The sequence below is a fragment of the Canis lupus genome, chromosome 7 (assembly GCF_003254725.2).
Source record: "Canis lupus dingo isolate Sandy chromosome 7, ASM325472v2, whole genome shotgun sequence".
Taxonomy (NCBI): Eukaryota; Metazoa; Chordata; class Mammalia; order Carnivora; family Canidae; genus Canis; species Canis lupus.
The window spans coordinates 19,609,908-19,627,720 of record NC_064249.1 but is presented as its reverse complement, the minus strand read 5'-3'; the positions used below and the strand labels follow the sequence as shown (position 1 = coordinate 19,627,720).

The following is a 17,813-nucleotide window of genomic DNA, read 5'->3' as shown; positions in this document are numbered from 1 at the left end:
TTTAAATCTCTAGGTAATTGAATATTAAGGTTAATAGTGAAGCTCTATGTCTTTTGATTTAACAAATATTTGTATAAATTAATACAGTAATATTTCAGTTAATCATTTTTTTCTTAAATTGTTATTACTTTATCCTTTACCCACCATCAGTCTACAGGTTGTGTTTTTTTTTTAAAATATTTTATTTATTTATTTGACACAGAGAGAGTGCAGAAGCAGGGGTAGTGGAAGGCAGAGGGAGAGGGAGAAGCAGACTCCTTGCTGAGCAGGAAGCCCGATGTGGGGCTTGATCCCAGGACCCCAGGATCATGATCTGAGCCCAAGACAGACACTTAATCGACTGAGCCACCCAGGCACCCCTACAGGTTGTGTTCTTGATGTGTTACTTGGTCTATTCTTACATTTCCAGGCAAACTACTTTCCCCTTTCTGTCCTTTCCTAGACCTTTTCTTTTTTTTTCTCTGGCCACACACACACACACACACACAGGGAAATTCCACAGTAGCTAATCCTACCTTCTTTATTACTAAGTTTTCTTCCCTCTCCTGTTTAGTAAACATCAGAAATCATGCAAACTGAGAACAGACAACTGAAGGGCTCAACACACATATTTGCTGCTCAGTAAACACTCTAGAAACAGTCATTTCATCCTTGCTTATAAAGTTTGGAATTTAAAACCGTGTAATTTAAACACATGCTTTAAAATGTCTTGAAATCCAACAATCTTCCAAAAGAAGCAGTTTTAAATGACTTCTCCCCTAAAACCTGTGCACACATCACGACCACTGGGAAGCAGCATCGGTAGTTTTTTAGAACACTGGTTCCAGAATCAGACTGCCTGGATTTCAATCCTCTTTCCACTGCTTCTTAGTAACTCTTCTCAGCTTTCATTTCCTCACAGGACACCTCATGGGGCTGTTGTGAAGATTAATCGAGATAATGCATTCATGCATATCTCTTACAAAAATGCCTGGCCTGTATTAAATTCATAATAAAAACCAGGTAACAGTAGAGATGGTGGTGGCAGTGATAGCTGTATCATCATGATCAATACTATTCATTCATAATCCAAGTCGAGGAAGGTTGTGTGGTATAGTATAATTCCACTTGCCTGCATCTCTCTCTTCAGATTTCTGGCAACTCTATATAAATATAAATATAAATAAATATATATATATATATATATATATCTGAGAAAAAGAAAGTCTATGTTCAAACTTCATAATTTCTCATAAATATTAACTAGACATACATAAAATCATAATAAATACTGATTTTTTAGCTTCATAAGGATTAGCTTAATGAGCTGAGGAAATGAATGGATCTTTCAGTAACCAATTCAGGTGACTACATACTCACACACACAAAAAAAACATACATTTTTCTACCTCACACTTCTCTAAAGCCAAATATGACAAAGAAAAACTCTCAAAGGACAAGTTGGGCTTTAAAGTGAATGATTTGGGGGCACCAGGGGAGCTCATTTGGTTAAGTGGCTGATTCTTGATTTCAGCTCAGGTTGTAATGTCAGGGTCATCAGATTGAGCCTAGCATTAGGTTCCACACTTAACATAGCCCCTGCTTGGGACTCTTCCTTTCTCGCCCTCTGGTCCTCCCCAGATGTGTGCGCACCCATGCACTCTCTATATATATTAATAAATAAATCTTTTTTAAAAAAAATAAAGTGAATGATTTATATCCTCCAGTCACAAAGGATACAAAGATACCAATTATTTTCCAAAAATTTGGAGCTTCCTCCTATTCCTCCAACTCCCTCTCCTCTTCTTTTTCCTTCTTTTTCCTCTTCCTCCTCTTCCTTCTTTATCACCAACATAATTACCATTATCATCATCATTTTTGTTATTATTATTAAATAAACCCCACTTCTGTCCTAGACAGAGATCTTTCCTTACAAGATATTTGGAAATGGCACCGTTTGTGGGACAAACCCAGCAGTCAATAGATAAATGATAATTGACTCTTTTTTAGTAATAATATAAGTAAATTTCTATTTGCATAGCTTTTTACAACTTAAAGCCCTTTGTATGCATTTGCAAGTTGATAATTATAACAATTTTGTGAGAGCAGGTAAAATGATGCCAGCATAGATTTGAAAAAAACTAAAGTTAAAAATTCCTAAAGACCTTGCTCAAAATCATATGATGAAAAATGAAGAAGCTTCAAAAGAGAATAAGGAGACAAGCCACAAACTGGGAGAAAATATTTGTAAAAGACACATCCAATAAAAGACTGTCATCCAAAATATACAAAGACCCCTCAGAATTCAACAATAAGACAACAAACAAACCAATTAAAAAATGGGCAAAAGAACTTAACAGATACCTCACCAAAGAGGACATAGAAATGGCAAGTAAGCAAAGATGCTCCACATCATGTGTCACCAGGGAAATAGAAATTAGAACAACAATGAGATAACACTACACACCAATTAGAAATGCCAAATCCTAAGCAATGACATCACTGAATGCTGGTGCGGATGTGAAGCAACAAAAATATTCATACATGCTCATGGGAATGCAAAATAGTACAGCCACTTTGGAAGTTTCTTGCAAAACTAAATTTTACTTCCATCATATGATCCAACAATCATGTATTTTAGTTTTTACCCAATAGCAGCTTTATTCATAATTGACAAAACTTGGAAGCAAATAAGATGTCCTTCAATAGGTGAACGGATAAATAAATTGGTACATCTAGACAATGGAATGTTATTCAATGCTAAAAAAAAAAAAAAGAAGAAGAAAAAAAAGGAGGGGGTGGCTATCAAGCCATGAAAAGACGTGGAGGAAACTCAAATGCATATTACTAAGTAAAAGAAGCCAATCTGATAACGCTATATATACTGTATGATGCCAACAATCTGACATTCTGGAAAAGACAAAACTGTGGAGACAGTAAAAAGATCAGTGGTTGCTAGAGGTGGGGATGGGAGGGATAGAGGAATAAATAAACAGCACAGAGGGATGCTTCTGGCAGTGAAACTACTCTGTATGAAGCTATAATGGTAGATAAAGGTTACTCTACATTTGTGAAAACCTATAGAATATATGATGCCAAGAGTAAACCCTAAAGTTTGGACCTTGGGTGACAAGGATGTGTCGATGTAGTTATAACAAACGCACAATTCTGATATAAGATGTTGAGGTGGAGGAGGCTCTGAGTGTGGGTGGGAGTGTGCAGGAAATCTAAGGGAACTCTCTGGTCTTTTTGTTCAATTTTGTTGAGAATCTAAAACTACTCCAAAAAATTTTATTTAAGAGAAAAAAAAGAATATTAAGAGCTAATAAGAAATCCCAAGAACATCCTAAATATAATTTTCCAATCTAGGTTGCTATTAAAACCAAAATAGGTATGTATGTTCAAAGGGCCTTTGAATTTCTTAGCCTTAAGATAACCAGAAGTGATCAAATGTACTGACCATCTATAGCAATTTCCTTAATAATTAACAAGCCATTATTATACCTACTTGACAGTCCCTATGTCAACACATATTAATTCTAGAAATGTTAGGCATATACTGTCTATCCCCTTTGTACTGGCTGGCACCCTTCATTAAAAGGAAATTAAAAAAAAAAAAGACCTGAATGACTAAAAAAATTAAAGTTAAAAATAAGAAGGAGCCAGAATTAGGACTGACTTTCCAGCATGAAACAGCGAGACAGTGGGCCAACAGGGATTGAAGAGGAGACCATGAGCAGTGCTCAAATCTTGTGCCTGGTCGAAAATTTTGTGCCCAGGGAAGGGTTATTATTATTACTATTATTAATTTTACAAGAAACTACACGCTAGCCATGCTGTGAGCTTGTGTAGCTGCATTTCCCAGAGAAGGTACTTTCCCTCTAGTTTACACAAACTTATCTTATGAGGGAGTCACAGCCCAGCTGTGAAAAGAGAATTTTAATTTTAATGTTGATTCAGCAAGGATAAAACAGGCTTTTCCAATATCTACACCATGGCTGGAGGGATTCATGAAATTTAGAGCAAGAAAGCATCTAGTGTCTTCTAAAATCTAAATAATCATATTCAAACTATCACAGGATGTTTACCCAGGGGTTAATTTGACCACCTAACATTTGCTATAAATATCCCCCTGATCCTCACCTTATCCCTGCCCAGGCTTCATCCCTGATACGGTGATCCACACCAAGCCAAAAACTGCCTTGTCAAAATGTGAAAGAACTCATTCACACTTATAAATAACATATACAATAAAAAGTTCTTCATAGGGATCCCTGGGTGGCGCAGCGGTTTAGCGCCTGCCTTTGGCCCAGGGCGCGATCCTGGAGACCCGGGATCGAATCCCACGTCGGGCTCCCGGTGCATGGAGCCTGCTTCTCCCTCTGCCTGTGTCTCTGCCTCTCTCTCTCTGTGACTATCATAAATAAATAAAAATTAAAAAAAAAAAAGTTCTTCATAATTCTATCCCACTTCATCACTGATCTCTTCCTAAGAGATGGATTGCTGACAATGGGATAAAGCTCAGTAATGAAGTGAGAATAATTTTTCACATGATACTTCATCAATAATAGGATTTTTAAGGATGAAATTTTAAGTTTTAAAGCCAAAGAAAAATGCTCCCATGTCACAATTTTCATGCCAAGAAGCCTGGTGCTCTAACTGGACTTAGAATTTGTTATTTCTACCATTCCAGTTTATTCTCCATTTGTTCCATGGATAATAGTTTGAGGTCTTAAAAAGAAAAACATAAGGGATATTTATGTGTTGCATATTTTATTACACACATAGTATCAATTCTTTCAGTGAACAGAAAGCTACAGTTCTATATTGCTCGGAGAGCAGAGATTACCATTAGCACCTTGAGTGAGAGAATCAGACACAACATGCATTTCTTCTATGCAAATGGACTTCTGCCAGAGAAGATCCTCTTACCTTTGGGTTCTTGTGTTTCATCATCGCTATCTGAGCTGTCATTACTCACAATATGCTCTGCGGTAATATTTTCTGTGGGGAAAAAAATCAAAACAGTTGAAGGATTTCAGGTGTCAAGACTCACAATTAAATTTACTGTAAGGAAGTAATCTCAGAAAAACCACCAAGTGAGATCTACCAAGTTCACTAGTGTTAATTTTGAACAATTTAGTCCCGAAATTTATAGTTTCACTAGTATTTTCAAATTTCTCATTGAAAAACAAAATGTCTTAGGGCAGGAAAAATTAGTTTAAAGCTATTCATTCATTATTTAAAGGGAAAAAATGTTTATCTTAATCCTGACAAAATAACTTAATTATAGGAGGCTCCTTTTTATATCAAAAAGGTATATATTTCTTCAATTAAATATGTTTAAGTGGTGTTTAGGAGGGTAAATGTAGGGTAAAACCAAAATCCACAGGGGAACTACAGAACAATTCCTTTAAAATGAATGAAAGCTACTAATATAAGGTATCTTTTGATTTTCAATAATCCTGAAAGTTGTTGAAATGTGCCTATTGGAGTCAAGAATTTGTACTTCTGGGGATCCCTGGGTGGCTCAGCGGTTTAGCGCCTGCCTTTGGCTCAGGGCGCGATCCTGGAGTCCCGGGATCGAGTCCCACGTCAGGCTCCCGGCATGGAGCCTGCTTCTCCCTCTGCCTGTGTCTCTGCCTCTCTCTCTCTCTCTCTCTCTCTCTCTATGTCTATCATAAATAAATAAATAATAAATAAATAAATAAATAAATAAATCTTAAAAAAAAAGAATTTGTACTTCCTCAGAATATATTAAAAGGGTAGTTATAAAAACTAAAATAGAAACCACAGATCCTTAACACTTAAAACAAAGATAAGAGTAAAATCCACATAATAACTCGTTTTTTTTTCAAGTAAAAATTACCTAAACTATGGAGCATACAGATCATTCTTAACATCAGCATTTGTAGAAAAATCAAACTTTCTTTGGATACTTACATGAAACCACTTTCTCTACAATGAATTTTTTCTTTGATTAGTCAATAGAATTTTTTTTGGTCTTAAAAAACTGACTCTAAATTTATAATTTTCACTGATAGAGTCATTTTAAGGCTCTGAACTCAGAGAAACGGACTCTAAATTTATAATTTTCAGTGACACAGTAATTTGAGGGCTCCAAACTTAGAGAAATACATGTATAACACTTAGTTCCCCCATATTACTCTGCATATATTTATCATACCTGCGTAAATGTCATATATATGAATGACTGAGGGTATATAATGAAAGGGTTTTAAATGCTTGAGGTAGTCATTTTAATTTTTAGATTTATTTAATTTTACTGGCATGGTTACACATATGAAATTCAATAAAAGATCATGTTCTCGGCTTAATCTTCATTTCATTTCATGACTATTACAGAAAGTAGTTTTGTTGTGTAGAAGAGGGGTGGTGTTAAGAAATGATCTGCTCTAGGTTTCCTATACAGTAGATGTGTCTCTGGTCCTGTATGTATTTAGCAGAACAAAATTCTCTTTCTGCAAGTAAGTTTTTCTTCTCTCTCTCTTTTTGGGTCATTTTTGATACTATCATTTAAGAAAATGGTTCACAAAAAACAAGGTTCACCAAAATATTCTTTTATAAAGATATTTTCAAGAGATAGCTAAATATTTGAATGTATTTATTTTCCATCCCTATGGTATAACATTTGACTTCATCTGTTCAAGAGCACAGATTGCTCATATTCAAAATTCCTTGAGAATGTAAAGAATTTCATTTAGAGTTATCGGATTATGGTCCAATATACTATAATGTCTTTCTTCAGAAGGGAGGAAGCACATACAGAAACCACCTTTGAGCCTCCCTTTAAAGGGTAAACTTTGGGGAGCTGATGGATGAAAAGAGTCACCAGGCATCTTCAGATTCCCCTCAGTCACCTCTCTGGTCTCATTTCTGGAAACCCTTACCTCATCTGAGGTAACATGGATCCTTCTGGCTACTGGATCTCAAGTGCACAATATTCCCCCTTAGTCTGACACACAGGACAAGTGAATAAGCTGCCAAACCACGGGCCCCAAAGGAAACATCTCACAACAAAGAATATTCTGAAGATTATTTAGTATAAACACTGTCCTTTTCCTTGGCCTTCAGCCATTGTCTCGCCCACCTCAGATCTGTTATTTCAGCCCTATTCTCTTCCTGCCATAGGAGGAAAAAAATAACAAGCCCTAGGTTTATCTGGATTATTCAACAGAGAGGAATCACAGAGAAACAAGTCCCGTAACAAGTGCTCCGTCTGTTCTTTATCCCTTTTCTTCTGAAATCTTTACAAATTTTTGAGAAGAGTTAGTGATTTCCATAAAATTAGAATGGAGAACAGGGTATTTATTCATGTGGGGTGTAACGTTCATTAAAAAAAGTCAAGTCAGAGCATTTCAGCAATATACTCTTGGCCTCATAGCTCCTCCTGAGAATGGGGCTCTGTAGTTCCAGCTGGAGCAAGCTCCAGAGTTCCATCTGCCTTGGCTGCTTGTTAACGGAGTGCCACTCAGAGGACAGGAGAAAGTTCAAGCACAAAGTGCTTTCTTTACTGTTTTTATTTTTATTTTAAAATCTTTGGCTCTAAGGCATTCGGAAGATCACTTCTTCACTACTTTATGAAGAACGACCCCCCCAAAATACAATTGATACTATTGAAGAAAATATTAAGGACTATGGAAAATTGCTGTTTGCTTAATGTGCAATAGCTAAAATGGCTTTTACAGGAGGAATGATAACACTACTTATAAGCCACTTTGTAGTGTATTAATTAATGTTACAATTGTGTGTTTTTTTTTTCATATAAAGCTTACTTAAATCAATTGTCACTTCCTGAAAAAACTAAGGGCACCTTGTCAGAAAAAAAAAGTCTACATTAAGTTTTTTACATGCAAGTATTCTTCAACTGAATTGATTGTTGAAAAAGTCACTGATACTATTCTGTGAACTCTCTCCTCACACAGACGTGTGATGCTTCACAGACAGACGGGAGGTAGTTGGTAGGTCATGTGCTGATTATCTACAGGACCCTCCTCCCCAGCCACTGCTGGGTTGGTTCCAAATTCAGATTTAGCAATCACTGCTTCTTCCTACTGCCAGACAAAATAGCCATAAGGAAACAGCTGGCAAGGCATTTGGAAGACACCGAACGTATGTTTCATTTTGTTTGCTTTGAGTCAAATTTACTCAACCACGAAAACTGATGTTCCTGTCATTCATCTTACAATGAATGAAAACTGCTGGTTCTCAGTTCAGTCTGTCTACTTTTTCAAGTTTTGTAAATATTATTTTTTAATTTATTATGGGCCATTGAGTTCGACTTAAAGAAAATCATTAGTGTTCATTTACTAGATGGAATTTGAAATACTCTTTCCTCCTTTTTGGTATGACTTAGCCAAAGGAAGCCAACAGAATTCTAACAAGCTAGTATTTAAGCGGTAAATGAGCAGGCAAGCATGAATTTAGGTGTCATCCTGTGTTCAACTGCTGATGAATCTAATCTTTGAAAAGCAAATTCTATTTGATAAAAGGAATATCTTGAATACAGATAGCATATTTAGATATATGATGACTAAGGGGAATGAAGATGCTCTAGTTAAAAATTCTTAGGAATCAATAGTTTTTATGAATTTCAAAACCTCAATGTCAGAATAATACTTAAGAAGTAATATACAGATGATTCCTAGGAAATATTTAAGTTGACTTAACCAAGTTATTGGTAACGTTAGGACAACTGCAATCTTAATGATGATTTAATTTACTAATTAAAATCAGGCATGTTAAAATTTATCAGTTTAGCACAAATATGATCAATAGAAACATGTTTTTACAATACCTAATTCTTCTTCCATTGTAGAACCTTTATTTTGTGAGCCAGACACTCCCAAGACTCTGTTGAACAATATAGAAAAGGCACTGCCCCACACACCTAAAACCAAGCAAGAATGGTGAATAACTTAGACTGCACCAAGATTTAAAACAGTCAAGCAAACAAATGGTAGTTTTTGATGACTTACCCATTAAGAAATGCAAGGGGTTTTCTTCATATTTCTTCACAACTGTTCCCATAAAAAATTTGCTTCCAAATAAGTCAGGGGCCATAAAAGTACCATATTTAGCCATGCCGATCTCATATGGACTGAATTCAACCCAATCTGAAAACATTTTTAAAAAGTGCAATCCATTAGTAGGAAAATACTACAGAAATGCACCCAAAGATCACTTCCAACAATGCCTTGATTATTTTCATTTATTTAAAATATTTTTTAAAAATTAACCAAATGTCTTTTATGTATATAGCACTGTATAGAGGCTGGGGGAAAAGAGCTTATTGAGATGAAAATGCAAAAGGATCCCTTCCAATTTGTACAAACTGAACATCTTTTGCATTTAAAAGCTTCTTTCATGAAGTCCATCTTAATTCTAAAGAATGGAAAACAGAAAATTGCTAATTCAATTGTAAAATCCATGAAGGAGATAGAAGTTAAACTATGATAATGCAAGCAGACTATGAAAATGGAAGAAAGTGTTCTCCAACATTTGCCTTTTCTTCATCTTTCTTTAATTTTGCTTATTAACCATTATCCTGACTCAAGATTATAATGCAAAGTTCGTATGCTGAGTGTCTCAAGAACTACCTGCAATAGGGTCAAAAGGCATACTTTCTAGAAGTAGAGGCTATAGAGCCAGAGCCCTGGGTTCAAATCCCATTTTGCTGCTTACCAACTATGCAACCTTTGTTAGGTTACTTGTGTTCTCCAAGTTTTAGTCCTCTAATCTACAGAGTATGAATAAAATCAGGAGATTGTAGAATTGTTTTGAAAAGCTAGTGAGTTAAGAAATGTAAACAACTTAGAAGAGGGCATAGCACATTTTAATCAGTCTACAAATGGTAGCTACTATTAGATTTCATGTATATCCATGGCTATCACTACATCTAATTAGGCATCCAAAAAGAATTCCTGGTTTCTGATTCCCACGTCCTACACTTGCTACTCTCAGTCCCCCTTGCCTGGTAAATGGTACTACTTTGCAGATAGTTATACCCCTATTCAGACTTTATTCTTGACAGTTCTTTTCCCTTTTTATCCTCCATACAAAAACTCAAGTTCTATAGACTCTCTTACCAGATATGGTTAGAAACAGGCTGCTTACCCATTTCTCCACCATGGATCAACCAGCCATTTGTACCCTACTGGCACAAGTGCCATACTTTCCTCCCTGGATCTCCGCCATAGTCTTCTAAAACATCTCTTCTCTATTTCCCTATATTTTTGATACTTGGAGCAAGAATGAATTTTTAAAAATAGAAATCACAGCACACTAATGCCAGCTGAAAGATTTCTAATGACTTCCCATTATACTGAACATAAAAATATGGTCAACAAGGCTTCAAGATGGTCCGGCTGGTGCTCCCTGACCTCACATCCTAACCAATCTCCCATAATGTTGGTCTTGCTCTTCTTTCTCCTTGAGCCACACAAGTCTTCTTAATGTTCCTCAAAGAGAAAGTTCAATGATACCTCCATACTTTTATGCTCTCTATTACCTTATGTGATCACAAGGCTTGCTCCTTCTCAACCTTTAGTTCAAGATCCAGTTTTGTTGGCCACCCTCTGTAAAGTCTCACCACCATCCACTCTTGCCTAACCCATAACTCTCTGCTCTCCTTTATCCCCTCCCTTCCCTTCTGAAATTATTACATGTCTATCCAAACAATCCAAAATCCAAATGACTCGAAATTCCCCTAGCTTTTTTCTGCTATTCATTTGGTGGTAAAATCTGACCTGACTTCATTCAGCAGGAAAAAAAAAAAAAAAAGAGTCTTGAAATGATGCAAGACTTAGGTTTTATTTATCTCACTAAATATGAATATTGACACATTCTATTAAGGAAATTACTCTATTTGACTATGAAATCTGAGCGGGAGGGTATTATATAACATTATATATAATGTTATATATTATATAACATAGCTTTAAAATCTAAAATATTCTGAATTCCAAAACACCTATCGCCAACGTTTTAGAAAAGGGATTGTGGGTGTCTATTTATTGTTTACTCAGTGGCAGATCATAACATTCTACTTTCGTGAAGGAAGTTATGAAATCACAGTTGGGATGAGAACACATTATAATTCATTTCAAATCAAAGCCAAGTGGCACACATACCTTTCATCGGAAAGTGGTATGCTTTATAATGATTTACATGGAGGTATTGAGACATGACTAGCAATGAATCAGAGGCTGCTAGGAAAATTTCTGTATCACTACAAGTAATTTCCCATCTCTGAATTTCATCCCCTTATCTTGGGTACTGAAACAATAATTTCTCGAGTAATCTCTTCCTTATTAATGCTATGGTGCGTGCACACAGTAATTACAGACATTCTCAAGGTGAGATTGCGCTCTAGTCTTTACTGAAGGACTCACCATACGAGTATGTGACTATTCCTTTTGCTGTTGACTCGTACATTTCAAACTTGAATCTCTCTCCTGTACCTCCATCTACTCATTTCCAACTTCCTGTTGCGCATTTAAGCTTAGACACAATGTCATCACATCCCACTATGCTTATCTGGAAAGGAACTCCTTATCCTTCCTCCCAGTCTATCTTACCTATTTCCGTACACTATTAGAGCCCCAAAAAGGAATTTTTTAAACTGACATCACATCACTCACTCACTTACAAAAGCAGAGTGATAGTGGTGCTTCCAGCTTCTTTCCTTGCTAATCTACCCATATGAATCACCAAAGTGCTTTTTTCCTCCCAAAACACTACTTAAAAAATTTATTGTCCTGCCCCCAAACATCAAAATATTTCCCATTATCATTATAACTGAATAAAAAGATTTCTCCCTGGAATTCAGATCTTTTTATAATTTGGCACTAATAATTTTCCCAAATGCACCACCCACCTTCACCCACTCATAATAAGGCCAATTTCTTTTTACTGCTCTCAAAAACATACTTTGGGCTCCCCTTCTGAGTATTTTCTCATGGTATTTCACACAACAAGAACTATTCATCTCTCTTGATAGACCCATGTATGTTCAAAGGAAATCTGAGTTCCATTATCCACCTGAAGTCCTTATGACTGGACTAAATGTCTATGATATCTTACTCTCATGTCGGTTCTACACACTTTAATAGATCGTAATATGCTATGTGTATGGCTCATTCATTTTTCATGTTTTATTTTTGTCTTGTTAATGGGATTATAACTTTCCTGAATACTATATATACAATACTATATAATACTATATATCTACTCTTATAGTCTGTCAAAGAATTTAACATGATGTGGAGTTCTCTAAGTTGTGCTCAGTAAATGCAATTTACTGACCAATGGAAACGTAAAAATGAAAGCAATGTAGTAAGTGAAGGAGGCAAAAATATTTGACAGTTTAAACATCTAATGTTTATTTGTTTAAAATCTTCAAAAGAAGAAAATGTTTAAAACTATTCTGAAGGGAAGAAAAACATTCTCTGATATTGTGAAACAAAGTTGATAAAACTTTTGTAAGCTAAGATAATTTGGTTCTTTGACATTTAAAAATATTATTCAGATAATATTGCAGCTATTTTCCCCCTGAATATCTATTTTTAATCTGAGCAAACTTTAAAGGAATAAAGTATAGACATGGCTCTTCCCCCACCTCCCCTCAATAACCCAAGCTACTTGAACCTTCATAACATAACATCTTTGAATATCTTATCTGGGTACAAGATCCATATAACTAATGCTTGATGGCTTTGTCCAACTCTGTTGGAAGACAGAGCTTTGAACCTCCTTATCATAAAAGCTTCACAATGAAGGTTAATGGTGTATCTCTCATCTCAGTAACAATATCGTAATTAGGCAGATGGCCCAAATCAGACACATCGAGGTCAGAAGGTTACTAGCTGAACATAAAACAGCCTTTCCCACTCTAGGGGAATCTAAAATTACTTCTTCCTTAATGATTATGATCAGATTTTCCATTGAGAATAGGCTACTGGCCTCAAAGTTCAGAATAAAAAAAGGTGACTATGAAAATGTCCTAACAATCTTAACGATAGTAGTGACACTATCATATTTTGTCTCTTTATGATGTGTCATCTTCTGCCTACTTCATGTGATTGTCTTAATAGTTTTGTTAGATAAATCTGATATTTACTAATACCATCTTTTTTTTTTTAAATAATGAAGAAAATAAAAATCAGAGAGATTAAATGGCCTACCAAGGTATTTCAGCTTTAAAACAAGACTTTCAAATTAGTCTAGGGCTTGTTTGACCATATCATAATGCTTTTGGGGTAAAATGGCTTATTTGGCTATGCACATATTTGACAAGCATACTAGTAGGATTTATCAACCTATCTGCAAACATTCCAAGACCTCACAAAACAATAGCTATAGGAAAGCAAAAACAAAACAAAGTCAATTTCCTCATGGCACTTACTTTTCTTGTATGCAAAAATTTCAATTCTCTCTAAAAACATTACAATCAAGATCTTGCTCTTTATTAATGCTGAGCATGCCATGGTTATCCTAGACTCCTAATCTACGCCTTATCCTCATCCAATAATTAAATTTGCCTTTTATATAGAAAACCTATTTGTAGTTAAGATCCAGACCTCTGATTTCTCATATAGATTTCATAGAGCACTAAATTTTTAAGATTTACTTAACCTTAATTCGGGCCTGCCAGTGTTTTATGTACTTTGCATACTTCATATCATTTATCTATAGAAACACTATGACAGTCTCATCCTTATTTAACAGATGTGGAAACAGACTAACAGATGTCATGTAACTTAGTCACAGGAATAATGCATAGTAACTTCTTCCTTGTGCCTTAAATTCTTTAATAATTATGGTAAATTTCCTAGATTATAAGGTCTGATAGAACAGAGGCAATATACTGTGCTGGGGGAGGGGGGTTCATGCTTAGCACCTGGCATACTATATTTTACATAGTCAGTAACCAGAGAAGCTAATATTTTAATAAAAAGAACAAAGGAAGGGTGCCTGGGTGGCTCAGTCAGTTAAGTGCCTGCCTTTGGCTCAGGTGATGATCCCTGGTTCTTGGGATCGAGCCCAGTATTGGGTTCCCTGCTCCCTCTCCCTCTGTTTGCTACTCTCGCTGCTTGTGCGCATGTGCGGGCTCTCTCTCTCTCTCTCTCTCTGTCAAATAAATAAATAAATAAATAAATAAATAAATAAATAAAATGTTAAAAAAAACACAAAGGATTTTTGAAAACAAATCTCAGCTCTGCTACTTACTTCTGTGTGGCAATGTACAAATCATTTAATCTTTCTGAGGTTTTGTTTTTTTCTTCTATGAAGCACAGCTGAAAAGACCTCACTTCCTGAGTTGTAGCAAAATTGAATAGGATAATAAATATGATAAGTGATTTCTGAGCCATAAGCATAATGGATATTTTAGTCAATGTAACTGGTAAACATTTGAATGAATGAATTGCGGGTGCACTGCTTTTTATAAATAATTCAAAATTCTTGCCTCAGAATAGTCAGTTGAATAAAGTGAGACTTTGTAAAATTGCAAAATGTTTCTGGAAATAAATCTGTTAATTTCATGCCATTCACAATGACTTTTTTTTTCTTATGGTGTGACTGGTTTTCTTGAGGTACTTTTCCTAAAATTACAACGAACCCTACTAGCTGTAGTCAGAAATGCTTCCATACTGCAGACTAGGACTGCCAAAGCCCCCAGAAGCATGATGTTACATGTTTTAGAGCACCCAGCAAGAGGCAAAGCTTCTGTAGAAGAAACAAATATTTACATTTGAGAATTAACAAAATGGGGCATTTTGTTCCTCATCTGCCACAAGTATAGAGTCGTACTTTTTAAGTACTGTATTATAAAAATTATAAAAGTGCTTTTAATGATAATCACATATGTTATCCAATTTAATGAAAATATAAGCAGTAAGCAAAAGAATATGCATTGCCTAAAAGCACGAGACACACTATTTTGTTAAAAGTCCTTGAGAACTGAGTAATGAAAATTGAGATTACAGTCAGGACTTTTTTTCATAATTTCTATTTCACTAATTTAAATGAAGATATATTAGTACCTAATTTCATGGAATATTCTCTACCATCAGAAAATCATTTAGCTTAATATTTTCTTGTATCTTCGACTGTTTTTATGGTACAGAAAATATACAAAAACAGACAACTAAAATTGCTTATGAACTTCCTCTAATGACAATCATGACAAACCAACAGTTCAAAGGTTCGAGGAAACGTTTTGAAAGAGGAGATTTCGTACCTGCAAACATTAGCTCTGAAACATCAGGTTTGACATGGAGACAGGTGAAGAGAGGTAGAGGACACTGACCAGAACTGACTTTTTCCTTCAGACTACTCAAAGTAGTGTTCATTCTCTGTCCACAGAAGAAATACATGGTTTTAAATATAGTAACAGATACAGATAGGAAGCTACTTAAAATAGTACTTGCAATCAAGACACTTAAAACTTTTATAATAAAAATAAGTCTTATTTTTTTCTAGAAATCTCTGGGTCCTAATATACAACAAAAGTATGCTCTAGGGAGGTAATTATCTTCACTCTAAAAACAACCACAAGTTTAAAGGCTATGTCTACATTTGAAATGAAGAACAACTTGGCAGCTATGAAGCTATGAAGAAGAGAGTCTGGACCCCAGATTCTCTGGCACAGACTTTATCTCCCCCAACTTTATCTTCAGTTGAAGTGTCACACTGTTGTCATATGTCAAATGGGCTTGTTTCTTGTGACTCACTCCCTTTTCTGACTCTCTTTTCAGCAACCTCTATTTTTCCTCTACCATTATTACTTGTATTCATCTCCTTATTTAAAAAGACTGCCATTGGGCGTGGGGGTGGGCAGTTAAGGGTTAAAATGTGTATTTTTCCAAAGAAAAAGAACCCAAAAGTACCTCGCTACATCAAAACTATTACACAGAATGAGTAAGAACTAGTTGGAAATGTAGAAATGTTACGTCTGGCAGGGAGTATGTACTCAGTACACATTGTTGATAGGATCAGGTGAGTCAAGTGACTTTTATAAGATGTATCATTTTGTTTTATGAAAGTATTATGATATACAAAGTCTATTTGTATCAAAAGGACTGCAGGTTGAATCATAGCTTACATTGTGAATTAGTGTTTCTCCTATTAACATCCCAAAGATATCGGTAAAGGTGACAGGTTGTCCAGAGCTTTTCTTCTTCCATAGAGACTCAACATATCTTTTAACTTTCTGTGGTGTGAGAAGCAAAAGGGGGTTGTAGCTAACATTTTTCATTAGCTCTTCATTAATCTCCTCTGGCCCTTTCTCTGGAAAATCAGGGTGAGAATATAAGGTTGACATGTACCTGTAAAGAAAACAAAAGATGATTAATGAAGAGAAAGGACATTACATAGTGGTCTCCAAAGAAGGCAGGTACTCTCTGTCATAAATACATAAAGGAAGGAAGGAAGAGAGAGTTGGTTAATTATCTGATTGAAGATATTAATCTGTTAAAGGAAAGAATGTATCAATCAGAAAGGAGTTGGTCTACAATGGAAGCAAAGTAAAAGAGAGGTCTCAGAGGAAACAGTGGATTTCCCATGCCCAATCCACTGAGGAGGATGCCACACTGGGCTTACTGTTCACTGTATAGCCTCTGGAAATGGGTAATACCTATTAGACTATCAGAGACTGGTGAACACATTTGAGTCACGTAAATAAACTGATTTACTATATAATCCTACTCAAGTAATCTGAAAATTTGATTTTCCCTAATGATTATCTACAGTCAGAAAATGTGCTTTCTAACCTATTGTGAATGCCTAATTTTCCTGACAAATGTGTTTTTGTGTGTTTGTTTGTTTTGTCCACTGTGGTTTGGACAGAATCCTAAGCTTTGCCAATTTTAGATCCCAGAATTTCTGAGCATCCAAATCTGATGGTGAAATCCTAGAGAGAAATGAGTCTTTAAGGTAAATGCTTTCTTATGGAAATTCTTGGTTACCAGCCATCTGACCACTTCTAGTAATACTGGAAATCAGTAGATACTACCTTGGTGTTTGATATTTAGATAGTAAACATTCAGTTACCACTCTCCTTCCTGTGTGCCAATATCTCTAGTATTGTAGCTCTCCATACTGAATATGAAGTATGACTTACTCATCTGCCTCACTTACTAAGTTATCAACTCCTGCAGGGAAAACTTTACTTATTCCTCTTTTTCTGGCCTCAATGCCTGGCACTTGGAAAGCACAGTTTTTTGAACTATTGAACTGAGAGAACAAAATAAAAAATAAATATCCATCACATCATCCAAACAAAGAGAAAATAGCACATAATTTAATCTCTTGTTTCCTTGACATTCAAATCAAAATGCCTACTATAATGATTTATCTTTCCTTCATGGAGGGGGAAACAAGTAACCCTTGATGAGTCCCTGCCATGCTCAAGACATGTGCTGCTTAACTGTATATAAGTTGTTGCCTTGAAGACCTACAATAGCTTTCAATTCTTCTATTTTAAAGATGAAGAGAGGATTGATGAATCTAAATAAATAATGTTCACAGCTCTCCAATTAATAACAGAATTAGAATTTAAAATGTGCCCTCTCCTCTGATAGGTTTTGTTATTTTTAAAAATCTTCTAAATAAGATTTCAGTTCTTAGACACCAAACAACTTCCTCTTTACATTAAATTAGAATTTTGTATTGGATTCAGAGTTCTTTAGAGACAAATTGAAAATAATTATAAGTTAACAGATGGAGGATGAGGAGAGACCTAAAATGGAACACATGCTCTGAAAAAAATTTTTTTAATAAAAATTCTTTTTTTTTAAAGATTTTTATTTATT

At 35.3% G+C, this 17,813-nt stretch overlaps 1 protein-coding gene across 10 annotated transcripts in view; it reads right to left on the bottom strand.

Annotated features, from left to right (window-relative positions):
• PLA2G4A (phospholipase A2 group IVA) overlaps positions 1 to 17,813 on the bottom strand; it is a 151,606-nt gene that overhangs the window by 30,821 nt on the left and 102,972 nt on the right. For all 10 annotated transcript variants that reach the window (XM_025430132.3, XM_025430131.3, XM_035718804.2 and 7 more), the window contains 5 exons: positions 16,106 to 16,328; positions 15,242 to 15,356; positions 8,979 to 9,116; positions 8,798 to 8,890; positions 4,912 to 4,983 (listed from right to left, as the gene is read on the bottom strand). In XM_025430132.3, coding sequence (XP_025285917.1) covers positions 4,912 to 4,983; positions 8,798 to 8,890; positions 8,979 to 9,116; positions 15,242 to 15,356; positions 16,106 to 16,328 — 641 coding nt within the window. The remainder of the gene's footprint in view (positions 1 to 4,911; positions 4,984 to 8,797; positions 8,891 to 8,978; positions 9,117 to 15,241; positions 15,357 to 16,105; positions 16,329 to 17,813) is intronic.